This window comes from Littorina saxatilis, linkage group LG17, assembly GCF_037325665.1.
Source record: "Littorina saxatilis isolate snail1 linkage group LG17, US_GU_Lsax_2.0, whole genome shotgun sequence".
Taxonomy (NCBI): Eukaryota; Metazoa; Mollusca; class Gastropoda; order Littorinimorpha; family Littorinidae; genus Littorina; species Littorina saxatilis.
The window spans coordinates 66,873,342-66,887,679 of NC_090261.1; the positions used below are offsets into that span (position 1 = coordinate 66,873,342).

General features: G+C 45.3%; 1 protein-coding gene across 2 annotated transcripts in view; it reads left to right on the top strand.

Moving 5' to 3' along the window:
* The first annotated feature begins 3,684 nt into the window (after positions 1-3,684).
* LOC138952270 (tryptophan--tRNA ligase, cytoplasmic-like) overlaps positions 3,685-14,338 on the top strand; it is a 306,357-nt gene continuing 295,703 nt past the window's right edge. For both annotated transcript variants that reach the window (XR_011451338.1, XM_070323900.1), the window contains exons 1-5: positions 3,685-3,859; positions 6,535-6,643; positions 7,087-7,206; positions 8,690-8,872; positions 9,364-9,571. Coding sequence is in view for 1 of the 2 variants with exons in the window: in XM_070323900.1 (XP_070180001.1) it covers positions 3,724-3,859; positions 6,535-6,643; positions 7,087-7,206; positions 8,690-8,872; positions 9,364-9,571 (756 nt within the window). In the remaining variant the exon portion in view is untranslated. The remainder of the gene's footprint in view (positions 3,860-6,534; positions 6,644-7,086; positions 7,207-8,689; positions 8,873-9,363; positions 9,572-14,338) is intronic.

The following is a 14,338-nucleotide window of genomic DNA, read 5'->3' on the forward strand; positions in this document are numbered from 1 at the left end:
GACGCAGTAAACTGAGGTCCGTTGTCCGAACGCAGCGATTTGGGTAAACCATACCTCGCAAAAATGTCTTCCAACACTTCGATCACTTTGGTTGTCACTGTCGACCTGAGTATCGCGGTCTCAAAGTAACGACTATAGTAGTCTACGACTACAAGTATGGATCTTCCATCCGGTAATGGTCCTAACAGATCCACAGCAATGGCTTCCCAAGGTGCCTCCGGAAAATCTGTACGCACCATCGGTTCCGGTACGGATGGTTGACTCACGATTTGGCATTCGTAGCACGATCGTACACGGCGTTCTGCATGTCCGTCCATCCCTGACCACCAAACTTTTGTTCTCAGTCTCTCTTTTGTTTTCACTATCCCCTGGTGACTCTCATGTGCGATATCTACCACGCGGTCTCTGAGACTTTTCGGAATCACAATCCGTGTTCCTCGCAAAACTAGTTTTCCGAGTGTAGTCAGCTCGTTCCTGAGTGTTCTGTAGACAGGATTCGGACAATCATTCCAGTTCTCGGTTTTGATGCACCTACGCACCTCTGTCAACTCTTCATCTTCCGTGGATGCTTCTTCGATTTCGCGAGCAGTCATGGCTTTTGGAACAGCTTGTTCCGCCGCAAAGTAAACGTACTCTTCAGCTACGTTTCTGTCGTTCCGTTTCTCCTCTTTTCTCACAAGTCGCGACAACGAATCTGCTATGCTCTGCGGTCCGGGTTTGTATTCAACACGAAAGTTGTAGCTTTGCAGCCTGAGAACCCATCTCTCGATCCTAGCGGACGGTTTTGACTTCTTCGAATAAATGAACTGAAGCGGACGATGATCAGTTTCGAGAACGAAGTCAATTCCGAACACATACTGATGGAATCTTTCGCAAGCCCACACAGGAGCTAGACCTTCTTTTTCTGTTTGCGAGTACCGTCTTTCGACATCTGAAAGGCTACGGCTCGCATAGGAAATCACGCGTTTTTCACCGTTCTGCGTTTGTACTAGCACTGCACCCAGCCCCACGGGACTAGCATCAGCGATGATACGTGTCTCGGTCGTGTTCATGTCAAAATACCCTAGAGTTTCGGCTTTTGTGATCTCTTCTTTCAAGAGATTGAACGCTCTCTCCTGTTCATCATTCCATTCAAATGGAGTGTTCTTTCTTGTCAGTTTACGCAGCGGTTCCGATTTCGTAGCCAGGTCACTAAATGAAACGTGCGTTGAAGTTCACTAAGCCCAGGAAACTACGAACTTCTGTTGCGCAAGTCGGTCTTTCAGCCTTCTGAACGGCTTCAACCTTTGCTTCAGTTGGTCCTACCCCCTTTTCGGATAAGAGATACCCCATGAACTTGAGTTCATTCATCCGGTATTCGCATTTCTTTGCGTTCAGCGTCAACCCTTTTTCTTTCAGTCTCTTGAGTACGCTTTCAAGTCGCGCGTCATGTTCCTCGACTGTATCTGCGAAGATAATGATGTCATCTGTCATGTTGCGAGCACCAATGCAACCTTGCAACGCTTGCTGTATCGTGTACTGATAGATCTCCGGCGCAGACGTCACTCCAAACATTAGTCGTTTATACCGAAACAACCCGATGTGAGTGGCGAATGTCGTGATTGGTCGAGATTCTTCGTCAAGTTCGAGTTGGTGAAAGCCCAAATTTAGATCTAGTTTTGAGAACACTTTCGCACCGTTCATTTCCGCCAGTACTTCAATCGTCGGCATCGGGAATCGTTCACGTTCGATCGCCTCGTTCGATTGACGCATGTCTACACAGAGACGAATATCTCCGTTCGGCTTCGGCACAACCACGATCGGACTAGCAAATGTAGTCGGTCCTTCGGCGCGTTCGATGATATCGAGTTCTTCGAGCTCTTTGATTTTCGCTTCGACTTTTGATCTGAGACTGAACGGCAGTCTTCTAGCTGACTGAACTACGGGTTTTGCGTTTTCTTTCATGTGCAAATGAATCTGTGTGTCCTTCAACTTTCCCAGCCCAGAAAACAATGGTTTGAATTCTGCTTTTGTTTCAGGTTTCTCACTCACAGATCCAACAAGTGAAATCCCAATTTTGAGTACCCCCAGACTCTCTGCAGTTTCTTTCCCCAGAAGTGAAACTCCCTTTCCGTCTATAACGACAAACTGTGCCTTGCATGCCTTTTCAGAGAAATGTTGCAATGAAATGTCAGCCTCGAATGAGCCCAGAATCTTCAATGGTGTGTCACTACCATAAGCGTACAGCTGTTTTCCTGTAGTGTTTGCATGCGATCTGCATTTGATGTGCTTCTGTTTCATGTTTTCCCATGTGCTTTTGTCTACTATGTTGCTGCTTGCTCCAGAATCCACTACAAATGAAGTCTGAACACCCCCTACTACAACATCAACGACAGCAAGTGACTTTTTCCCGTCTACTGTGAATGCACAAACATCATCATCATCAACATGCACAACATTGCAAGCACCATCATTCTCACTGACAGTGTTCACTCTCCCACTCTTGCATACCAAAGCAAAATGGTTCAATTTCTTGCACTTTGCACAGCGTTTCCCTTTGGCAGGGCATGTCATGTCTTTGGCACAATGTCCTGATTTGCCACAGCGGTAACACAGTTTATTGTCAGTACTAGATCTGACTTCACGGGGTTTCTTGTCTTTCTGGTCACCTTTAGCACCTCCATGATGAGTAGATTCAGAATGAGTTTGCCAACGTCTGTTGTTTCCTCTTTCTCTCCTGGACACAGCACCAACCAGTTCTTGACCAGGTTCAGAATCAGTGTCTGTCATCATCTTCAACTGCCTCGCTGCTGCTTCATGCGCACGCGCAATATCCAAAAGTTGGTTCACGGTCAAAGTTCCTTTCTCCAGATACTTTGACTTGAGCCTTTTGTCTCGACACTTGTCGATCACTTGATCCCTGATGTTTTCATCTACCTTGTTGGCAAAATTACAGTTTGTAGCTTGTTGTCTCAACCTTGTCACAAACTGAGCCGTTGTTTCTTCTGGCATCTGTGCGATTTGCCGAAAAACATGCCTTTCATAAGTGAAGTTCTGTTGTGGTTTGAAGTACGCATCAAGTGCTGCCACAGCTTCATCATAGCTGTCACCTCTTTCTGGTAGAGTGTCAAAAGTGTCCTGAACTTCGAAGCCTGCACAGTGGAGTAACAGCGCTTTTTTCTGACCTTCCGGAGTCTCACCCCTTGCCACCAGAAAAAGTTCAAAACCTCTCTTCCACCTCGTCCATCTTGTAGAGACACTAGATGGATCGCCTTTTGGATCAAATGGTCCTACACTTCCTATGCCACTAGCACAGCTCATTACTCTCTGCTGAGGAACAGCGTCAGCGTTATCATTTCCATTTCCTGCCATCTTTTCTCTCGCGCACGTGGTCGGATGACGTCACGCAGTCTGGAAAATTCTTTCTGATTCACACGAAAGTTCTTGACAGAAAAATGCCGCTTCTCACCTTGTTCACACTCCTTTTCCTCGTCGCCAATTGTAGAATAGTGTTGTCTGATGCAACTACCATATTCCAGTCATGCTCTAGGCATACAAACACTTCGAAGACGGTTTCAATGAACAGCCGATTTATTTCGTACTTCTCACATGGCCGTGATACAGGGGAGAGCAACCCCCCCGGTTCAAGGGCAGTAACTCTATTAATACACTACAATCACATGCATAGTTGACAAGTCTTTGTAGTCTGCTGTCACACCTGTGTTTTCTTTTTGTACAGGTAGAATGGCAACAGAAGAATCCACAAAAGCTATGGAGGACGTGAAGATCGGGGATGCAGCGAAGGAGCAAGACGATATTGTTGATCCATGGAATGTGCAAAGTTCATCGGAAACTGGTGTTGATTATGACAAACTGATCAGTAAGTAGAGAGGGCCCCAAAGGGGGGGTATCATCACGATCACGGGAAGGGAAATTTTAGCTTTCACGATCACAGTTACCAAGGCTTGATTTTTGTTTTCACGATCACGAACACCAGTGGCAAATCACGGTCACGGTAAAAGTTGCATGTACAGAAAGCACGTGTCAAAGTAAACACAACCACACAGTAATTCGCCCCTCTGCATCTATTGTTTATTCAACACAAAGTGAGAACTGTTGCACTTTCTTCTTATTATTTTTTGAATTCTCTTTCATACACACATAGAAATAATATCATGATTTGTAATCAGTAACAAGAATGTTGTTTTCATTGTTTTCTCTCTCTCTCTCTCTCTCTCTCTCTCTCTCTCTCTCTCTCTCTCTCTCTCTCTCTCTCTCTCTCCACTCATACACTGACATTCAACTCCCACACCCTCACCGTCTCACACACATGAATATATACTTGCACAATTTCACATTTCCAGAGCTAAATCTTGTAAACCTATTTTCTCAAAAACTATTGGGTGGATTGAAATTAAAGTACATGTATGTGTGATGGGTTCTTTATTTTCAACTTTGCCATACAATTTGAGGTACACCATCGCCTGGTTTCATGGCCTTGAAAAACAAACAGGAATGCTACAGGCCAAAAATGGTTTTACCCAAAAGAAGCGCGCAGTGCCAGTGGCGAAGCCATAAGCCTGAGCCTGCGAAGCAGGCGAGCCAACTAGGGGGGGTCCGGGGGCATGCCCCCCCCCCCCCCCCCGACATTTTGTTAAAAAAACGGTTAAAATCTGTGCAATCTGGTGCATTCTGGGCATCATTTTCAGGGAGGCTGTAATAGTGTTGTGATCTTGTTAAAAATCCCATTTTAGCCTCCCCCCACCACCATTCAACACACCTCCAAACTGGTGAAAACGACACTACTGTGGGCTGGCTTCATCACAGTGGCTTCATTCAGACCGGCGCCCGGTCGAGTTGCGCGATATTCACACGGATCGTTTTTGCGGAAATTTTTCAACTTCACCGGAATAAATTTGACTTTACCGGATTTTGAAAACGGCTTTATCGAATTTCCGGCAATTACTGGAAAAGTAGCATGCCTGACAAAATCCCCAACGAACATGACTTTGATCGTCTTTGACATGAGGATCAGTGACCCAAACTGGCACGTCTCCCCGCCATTGTTTCTGAATTTAACCCATTGTTGATATTAAAGTTTACAGGCGCTAAAATAAATCCAAGCTTAATGCAAAGAAGCGACAATTAGAATCTATGCCAAGCGTGTCCACGTTGCTGGGACTGATGAAAAAACACATTTCTAGTTTCGGTTTTGGCTACACGCAGACTCGATCTCGAGCCAGTTGAGGTCACGCTGAGCGAGTGACAGCCGGACGTGGCAATGTCGACAATGTCAATGATCTCACTCAAACTCAAAGATCTTGAACAAATTTCAAGATCTTTGCCTACATTCAGAACAGTCATAGAGCAACATAAATCAACATACCTTGATATTTCGTCTTCGGAAAGACCGACCCGTAGAAGGAAGGCATTCTCGCCGCCTGCTTTGGTCTGGCTTGAATCCACAAAATATAACAGAAGTTCGATGACAGTACCGCTGCACGCCATTTTTGATCTTCGAATTCGAATTTGACTGAATGCACTCAAAACTTTTGCACGAAGCCCTTCCATTGGATGAAGTTTGGCAGACTTTTGCAATTTGCCTTCTGATTGGATCTCTGTCAAAATCATATTTCTGAATGTGTTGTTGCTTCCCTTCAATCGGGATTGGCTCCTTGACGAATAGAGGATCATAGAGTGATACAGCTGTGAAAAATGTACGTTGAAAATAAAATGCTTTGCAATAATGCCCATCACGATCACGAAAACAAATGACGATCACGATCACGAGACTTGATTTTTTTGTCATCACGGATCACGGGCAAAGTCCCATCACGATCACAGAAATGGAAATTTCGGCAATCACGGTCACAGAAAGGTCAAAAAACGCCAATCACGATCACGATTTTAAACCCTTTGGGGCCCTCAGTAGATCTAGTCTGAAACTGTGTATACATTTTTGTGTTCGCTTGTGTCTGTACAGCAAAATCTGATTTTATGGACATTAAGTCTGTTTTATCAAAACATGTTCATAACATAACATAACACAACATAAACAGCTTATTAGGAATTCAGCCTTTCGGTTGGTATGATGTATACAATACAATGATGTTTAAACTATCATAAACTATCATGTTAAAGAATCTGTGACAAACAAGGCACAGTGACTACAAAGGTCTGTCTCCCAGATATCTTCCCAAATAAAAATCCAACAAATGTCTAAAGAAGATTACGCAGAAGTATCAGGATTTAGAGTTTTGTGAGAGAGGGGGGAAAAGTGTGTCTTCCTTAATAGCCCTGTGTAAATTTCACCGTCACACGGAATGAATCTAAAATGTTTACTCTTCTTTCAGTGTGTGACATTATTACTTCCACGGGGCTGTTTTTGGAGATAGCTGTGTTGGTCATGAAGGCCTCCTAGCTTTAAACAGTTATCTCCCCTTGATGACAATGGACACACAAGCTGAAACTGAAAGCTTCCAGAAAGAGTTCAGTTATTTTGTTAATCAGCATTCCTTTTATATCCATATGCTTGTAGTGTGGTTTTTGTTTCAGAACGGTTTGGAAGCAGCAAAATTGATGATGCCTTGATACAGAGAATTGAGAAAGCCACTGGCAAGCCTGTCCATCACTTCTTGAGAAGAGGAATATTTTTCTCACACAGGTATATTTTTTATGGTTACATTTGGTGAACGTTTCGTTTTAAAATTCTGCTTTTGTACAATTGTAATTTAAAAAAACAAAAACATTGCCAACGAATGGGTAGGACTAGGAGAAACAGATTCAGATTCTCATGAAAATATAAAATCGTCTGCCTAAGAATGAAAAAAATGGCAGACTGAGAGGGGAGAATGAAGCTGACATAAGATAAGTTAAGAAAACTTTAATGTCCATTTTCATTTTACACAAACATTTCTTTTGGCACCAAATCGCATTTCTGATAACACAAAGACATGATAAAAAAGCTTAATTTATATATACATCACAGTAACTGACGCTCTTGCATAAAACACACACACACACTCGCACACACAAGACTGTAATTTCTAAACGAGAGTAATCAGATCCTTTGCTGCTTGCTGTGAGTGTGAGGCTTGTATTGTGCAGAGACATGTATGCGCTGATAGAAATGTACGAGAAGAAACAGCCGTTCTACCTGTACACCGGGCGAGGTCCATCCTCGGACGCCATGCACCTCGGTCATCTGGTGCCCTTCATCATGACCAAGTGAGTGTGGAAAAATAAAAAAACCAAGATGAATTATTGGATTGTTTAATTCAGAACAAAACAATCACAAGAACCTTGACCTAAGTCATTGTTCTGTCATTGCTATGACCATTTTGGAGATAGTCTAAGGCCTCAAATTAACTGGGCGAAGTCAACAACGCGAAGTATACCTGGCGAAGCTGGTCACACGAAGCTTTGGCTCTAAGGTTTCGATAAAAAAGACTGTGCAGACTTCGCGAAGTCGACTTGGGGCTCAATGAAGGACCGCCTTAACAGATAAGTCACACTAGTTTTGTCTGGTGTGTCTCTTGTTTGTGCGCTTTAAAGGCCGTTACATTGTGGTTCTTGTGCTTGTTTTGTATCAGCCTGAATGATATGTTCCAATGATTTAACCTTTAAAGGCCGTTACATTGTGGTTCTTGTGCTTGTTTTGTATCGGCCGGAATGATATGTTCCAATGATTTAACCTTTAAAGGCCGTTACATTGTGGTTCTTGTGCTTGTTTTGTATCGGCCTGAATGAAATGTTCCAATGATTTAACCTTTAAAGGCCGTTACATTGTGGTTCTTGTGCTTGTTTTGTATCGGCCTGAATGAAATGTTCCAATGATTTAACCTTTAAAGGCCGTTACATTGTGGTTCTTGTGCTTGTTTTGTATCAGCCTGAATGATATGTTCCAATGATTTAACCTTTAAAGGCCGTTACATTGTGGTTCTTGTGCTTGTTTTGTATCGGCCGGAATGAAATGTTCCAATGATTTAACCTTTAAAGGCCGTTACATTGTGGTTCTTGTGCTTGTTTTGTATCAGCCTGAATGATATGTTCCAATGATTTAACCTTTAAAGGCCGTTACATTGTGGTTCTTGTGCTTGTTTTGTATCGGCCGGAATGAAATGTTCCAATGATTTAACCTTTAAAGGCCGTTACATTGTGGTTCTTGTGCTTGTTTTGTATCAGCCTGAATGATATGTTCCAATGATTTAACCTTTCTTGGTTTTTTAATTCTTGGTTTGGAATGTTAGCAGTGTATCTGGTTTTTTTTATTTTATTTCAAGCGTGTCTGTGTCCATCATGGTCAGTACTCTACTCTGTCGGGCCTTTTGTGTTTGGGCTTTCTTTGTCTTGTGTGCATGAACTGTGTTCAGTATTTGGTATTTTGCACTTTTTAAAATATTTTTAGTATTTGGTTTATATCTTATTGTCCTTTGGGAATTTTTTCAAGGCAATCTGGACTGCTATTGGTATGTTTGTTAGCAGAGAATGGGATTTTGTTTCAATGAGATGGTCTCCTTATGGTGGTAAAGTTAAATAAATCGTAGAGATGGGTTCTCAGGTGACATAGCGCACCCCCGGTAAGTGTGATTTGTTGGGAAGAGATTAAGATTATGTTTCAATGAGCTTGTCTCCTTATGCTCGTAACATCAAGTAAATCTTTTGGTTTTCCTAGCAACATCCCTGCATGTATCTTGTCTTGTTTCTGCAGGTGGCTACAGGACACGTTTGATGTGCCGCTGGTGATCCAGCTGACAGATGATGAAAAATACCTGTGGAAAGATCTCACTGATGAGGAAGCACATAGGCTGTCCTATGAAAACGCCAAAGACATCATTGCTTGTGGATTTGACGAGGAGAAAACCTTCATCTTCAGTGATTTTGACTACATGGGGTAAACCTTTTTTCCTTTTTGTTTTTGAACACTTTTCATGTTCTAGAAACTGAACAAATAGCCCTGACATTCGCACTCTATGTAATGACACATGGTAAGGGGAAGAAACCTTCAGATGTAAGTTACAAATCAGTTTGGGAAAAAACAGATACTTCTGTTGTTCTGAGATTTTTATTTCATTTATTTTGTTTTTGTTTTGCTGCTTCCATTTGTTTGTTTGTTGGAATGGAATCTGGTTCAGCAGAATTGTTTTCCTGTTAGCATTTCTTTGATAAAGGATAGAGACTTTTGAAGTAGCTGTGAAAAACCAGGGATGTTGACAAGTTGAGTTTTCTTCACAGCCCTAACCTTCACCCCCTTCTCTTTCCTTGCTTGTTTGTTTGGAAATATTAATTTTGTACATTTGAGTGTCTTCTTGTGTTTGTACATTTGAATGTCTTGTTGTGTTTGAACATGTATATAGTTGTATTTGAGTGTCTTGTTGTGTACAGGGGAGAGTTCTACAAGACAATATGCAGGATCCAGAGAAGGGTCACCAACAACCAGGCCTGGGGAATCTTTGGCTTCAACGGTGAATCCAACATTGGCAAGAATTCTTTCCCCGCCATCCAGGCCGCACCCAGCTTCAGTTCTTCCTTCCCGCACATCTTCAACGGCAGGACCAACGTCCCGTGTCTCATTCCCTGCGCCATTGACCAGGTTTGTGGTTCCCTGTGGTCCCAGACAGCTTGATGAGATTATGATGGGTGCAGTGGTCTTATAGTTAAGTCTGATTAACAAAGGGAAGTAAGCGCTCTAAATGCATAGGACATGAGGATGGAAGTCCATTGTTAATTTTAATGCTTGTTATTTTCTCAGGTGCCAGGAGATTGCTTCCAAATAACTCTCACTTACTATATATTACACATGTCGTAGGCATTTAGAGTGCTAACTTGCCTTTGTTTATCAGATCTCTAAACAGTACTCTGCCTCATTTGTTTAAGATTCTTTCTAGTAGTTAAATCATTTGTCTTCCTTAACCTTTAGCACGCCAGCGGCGATTTTCGTCGCCCAGCCATTCCCCCCCCCCCCCCCTTTGCCAGCCAGCGGCGATTTGCGTCGCCAGCACAAGGCTTGTTCGTATGACCAACTTCTCGTTCGTATTTGCATATGAGAATAACGGTATTTTTAACGGCACTTGAGCCAAAGCGAGGCTCACTTCCTTCCGTTATCTTGTCGTGTCGTCTGCGCTGCATTTGAGTCGGTTTCGTCGAAGTTTTCTGCTTTTGTTTTTGCATCGATAAGTACTTTAGCGCTTCGACAAGCAAGATGGAGGATGATGAGTTTTAAACTTTCCTTCGAGTTGTTTCTTGACAACAAAAAGTATGCGGAATTGGAACGAATTACCAAGGAAGATCTTCGCAATGAACAGTGTATCGCGGTGAAAAAAATGACAGTTCGTCCAGTGACGGTTACGAAACGGAATTAAATTACATATCTTACCCAACTCACATATAGCAATTAACCCTAGTTCAGTGCTGGTTACGCTGTACGCGTCCCCTTGGTAACCAAGGGAGACCACTCTAAAAAGAGAGTGACCTATCCCATAATGCCAGACTAACCACTAGCCTGACTTCCGTATGCGCGCGCATACACCACCATCTTATCATTCCAAAACTCAGCGTCAGACTGGCTGGTCGCATTTACGTACGCTCTGGCTGTTGTTCAGCCGATATTGCTTGGTCTGTGGGACCGGGTTTCTTCTCCTTGGTATTCTTTCGTCGTCTTACCTTGCTACTGTATTGAGGTGAGATTGTTCTTGTTTTGTACTTGTTTTAAGGCGTTGTTTGGCCATTTTGGACTTGTGAAATTTTCTGAAAATTTTTTCTGAAATTTTTTGACCAAGTCTGTCTTGCTATGGCTGATACCGTTTGGTTGGGGCAGAGTTCTAAGCAGGTGCTGCTGAGTCCTCTCCTCCGAAAAGACGCCTAGATAATCTAAACAAACCGTCGGCGGTGTTTGAACTTGACTCAGGCTAATGTGTTGATGTTTTGCTAGACATGCCTTATGCCGCCATTTTGTCGGCGGCCATTTTGCCGGAGTAGCCTTTGGTTATGGCCGCTCATGTTGCTGAGCCGGCTAAAGCGGTTTCTGCTTCTGCTGTTTTCTGGGCTGGCGGCCGCGGACGTGGCTTCGCTTTTGCTTGCACTTTGTTCACAGGTATCTTCACTGGCGGAAGAATTTTCGTCTACGCGAGCTGAACTCCGTTCACTCCCTCCCGGGGTGACAGGATCGTCATCTTTGGCCAAGTTTGTGGCGGGCCCTTCCGCTGCGGTGACCAGAGCGGATGTTCACGCTGTTCGGGATGGGGACAAGGTTATCCCACTTTCGTTGGGTGTGCCGTCTCCTGGTGGTTCGCTGTCACAAGGTATGTCTGCTACACGAGTACCCGGGTTCTCCGGGGAAAGTGTAGCGCGTCTACAGTAAAAAGTAGCCATGGGCATCGCGCTCGCGGGTGAAAGTTCTGATACTCCGCCTGGCCATCGACCGCTAAGCGGCCGGTCAGGGGGGGGTAGGGACACTGTAGAGCGTACGGAAGGTTGTTGCTTTCTGCCGCGTCATTTGACGTTTGGTTAGTCTGTGCGGCTTCCGCTTCCGCCCTGGGGGCAGGAAGAAGACAGTTAAGATGGCTCTCTGTTTGACTATGGCAGTCAAGCAGGGGGTCACTGTCACAGGGTTGGTCTGCTACACGAGTACCCGGGTTCTCCGGGGAAAGTGTAGCGCGTCTACAGTCAAAAGTAGCCACGGGCATCGCGCTCACGGGTGAAAGTTCTGATACCCCGTCTGGCCATCGCCGCTAAGCGGCCGGTCAGGGGGGGGTAGGGACACTGTAGAGGGTACGGAAGGTTGATGCTTTCTGCCGCGTCGTTGGACGTTGGTCAGTCGGTGCGGCTTCCGCTTCCGCCCTGGGGGCAGGAAGAAGACAGTAAAGATGGCTCTCTGTTTGACTATGGCAGTCAAGCAGGGCGTCAACTTCCGGATTGCGCTGAGGTGCATGAAGGCTGTCTGGACGATGGTGCTTACGCTTTGACGGATGGCGTCGGGTTCCTGTTGCCGTCTAAGTTCAAGCGCAGTGGTGCTTGCAACTGAAACGGCAGCAATCCACGGCCGGTTCCGCTGCCGTTTTTGCGGCTGTGGCTTCGGCCGTTAACACTGTGGTGTTTGGTAGGCGGCTCTCGTCAGCCTTCGGCTTTAGGTTCCGCTACTGCGGTTCCTCTGCCGTTACACAGGCTGCGTTCACTTCCTCTTCCAGTCTTTCAGCTGGGATGAGGCAAGTGGATGGAGAATCTGTTCACGAAGTTCCGGCTTCAGGGGTTTTTCCCTGCCTTTCCCTCTTCTTGGCATGTGTTGCCCTGTCGGGATTGGTTGCCGGTTCTCATCCTTTCGAAGTTCGTTGGGATACTGCTGAACAGGATGATGAGGGTATAGAAGATGGGCTTCTGTGGCAGAGGGTGATACCTCTTTTTGCCTTTCGGCTAAGCTGCCGTCTTTTTGGCGCTGGCAGCAGGGGTTGCTACACGCTACTTTCCCGAAGGGGTTAGCGGTAGCATCGTCATATGCCGTTTTTTCTCCATCTTTTTTGGCGTGTTTGTTCCTCCTCAGGATCAATCTGCGTACTCTAACGTTGTTTTGGCCCCACCTCTGCCTTTGCTGGCAGCTTTTGGGGAGGCTTTGATTGCTGCGGTTTGCGGCTCCTTTAGCTGATTTGAGCCTTTGAAGGGAAGTCTTTGAACGTCTAGTTTTTAGCTCCTTCATCGGTGGTGGGTGGAATTGCGGAAGGTTTCTTACGAGTCTACTTCCTCTCTTCTTCCTTCGAAGCAGCGCTTGGCTGAGCACCTGTTGCGGTGTGGCTTTAGCTTGCGTCATCCGCTCAAGTAGCGCATCGCTCGCTGAGCGTGTTGCGTAGGCTCGGTTAGCGCCAAGCCTAGGAACTTAAGGTTTTCTTTTGTTCTGCCTACGGAACTACCCCCGGGTAGCCTGGGGTTGACGGGCGTCCTTTTTTGGGATGTGTATAGCAAGGGGAAACTGTCTGTTTGTAAGAACAATTTTCCCCGGGCTGTAGAAGACACATTTTTAAAGGATTTAGCTTTGCTGTTCGCCTGGGAGAAGGCCTCGGCCGACAGTATTGTTCTGTTGGGAGTCGTTAATCTCTCCCTTGCGTGAGGATTTTCTTTCGTTTCCTCTTCTTTGCGAGTGGACTCTTCCCTATCAAAGGGAAGCTCACAGCAAAGAAAAGCCCTCGGTCTGTCTTATCAAGGAAAAGCGCTAAGCTGGCTGTTCTCAGCTTCTGCTGTTAGCTTCTTCCCGGCTTGTCACGTTGCCAAATACCCACCATTTTATCCCCTCGGGGCTTCTTACTGGTCGGGTTCAGTGGGCAAACAATAGCACGTTTTCGTTCATACTATTGACAGTTATGTCAACTGGAGTCTGAGTGCTTGGATTCACTTTTCTTTCTGCCTTCGTGTTTTACACAGCGGCCGGAGGCGGATTAGGACTATCACTTTATTGGGGTCCTTCCTTGGGTCTTTTACGAAGATCGTGTTGATGTTTTCTTCCACGTTTGGGGGCACAAATGTCAGGGGATAACATGTGTTGTTTCAGTCAGACAGCACCTCAGTGGCCTGGTTTCTCAATAAGCAAAGGGGGGGCATCTCGCTCCTTATTGTGGCCACATCGAGCATGCGAGATTTTGTTGTGGTGTTACCACCACTAGTTCTTTTTAGCAGTGAAGTACCTTCCGGAGAGGCTCTATGGCTTGGCAGACTCTCTAAGTCAGTTGGCCGAGTAGGTCCACACGGATTGGACTCTATCTCTCTATGCGCTTCTACTCCTTCTGGTGGTGTTGGAGGTGCCGCTGATAGAAGTTTTTTGCCTCATGGTACTATCACCTTCTGCTAAATGTTCGTCTCCCCGTTCCCGGTTAATACTCTTGATTTTACTGTGTGCGGCTTGTGGGTCGCACACTATGGGCCCATTCTCATTGGTTGACAGCCCTTAAGGCCTTTAGGGCTGTCGGGAGGGCGCCGTTGTTTACACTTGAGCCACACGGGTGTCTACTGTTCGGGAGTCATGGAGACGCTCAGGGGCTTCTGCCTCAACTCCGGATTTGGTCTAGAGACCCCATAGGGGTCAGCGTCTTAGTTTTCATATCACATTGACTGGCTTGAAACAAAGGACGTAATTTTAACGGAAAGAACTCCACTTCTCTCCGTTCATTGCAGGTGGCGAACCTCCTATTTTGGCTTTCCGAATTTTCTCCCATGTCTCTGTTTTGAGACGTTACGCGATATCAGTTGCACTGGACTGGCTAGGCTGGGAAATTTTTTTCTCGTGGGCTCTTTGTAGCCAGCGTGACTAGGGAAGCCTCCCTGTTGGTTGGCCGAAAGCAGATCTCCAGTCCCGACTTGAGATTGGCTCCTAGTTTTG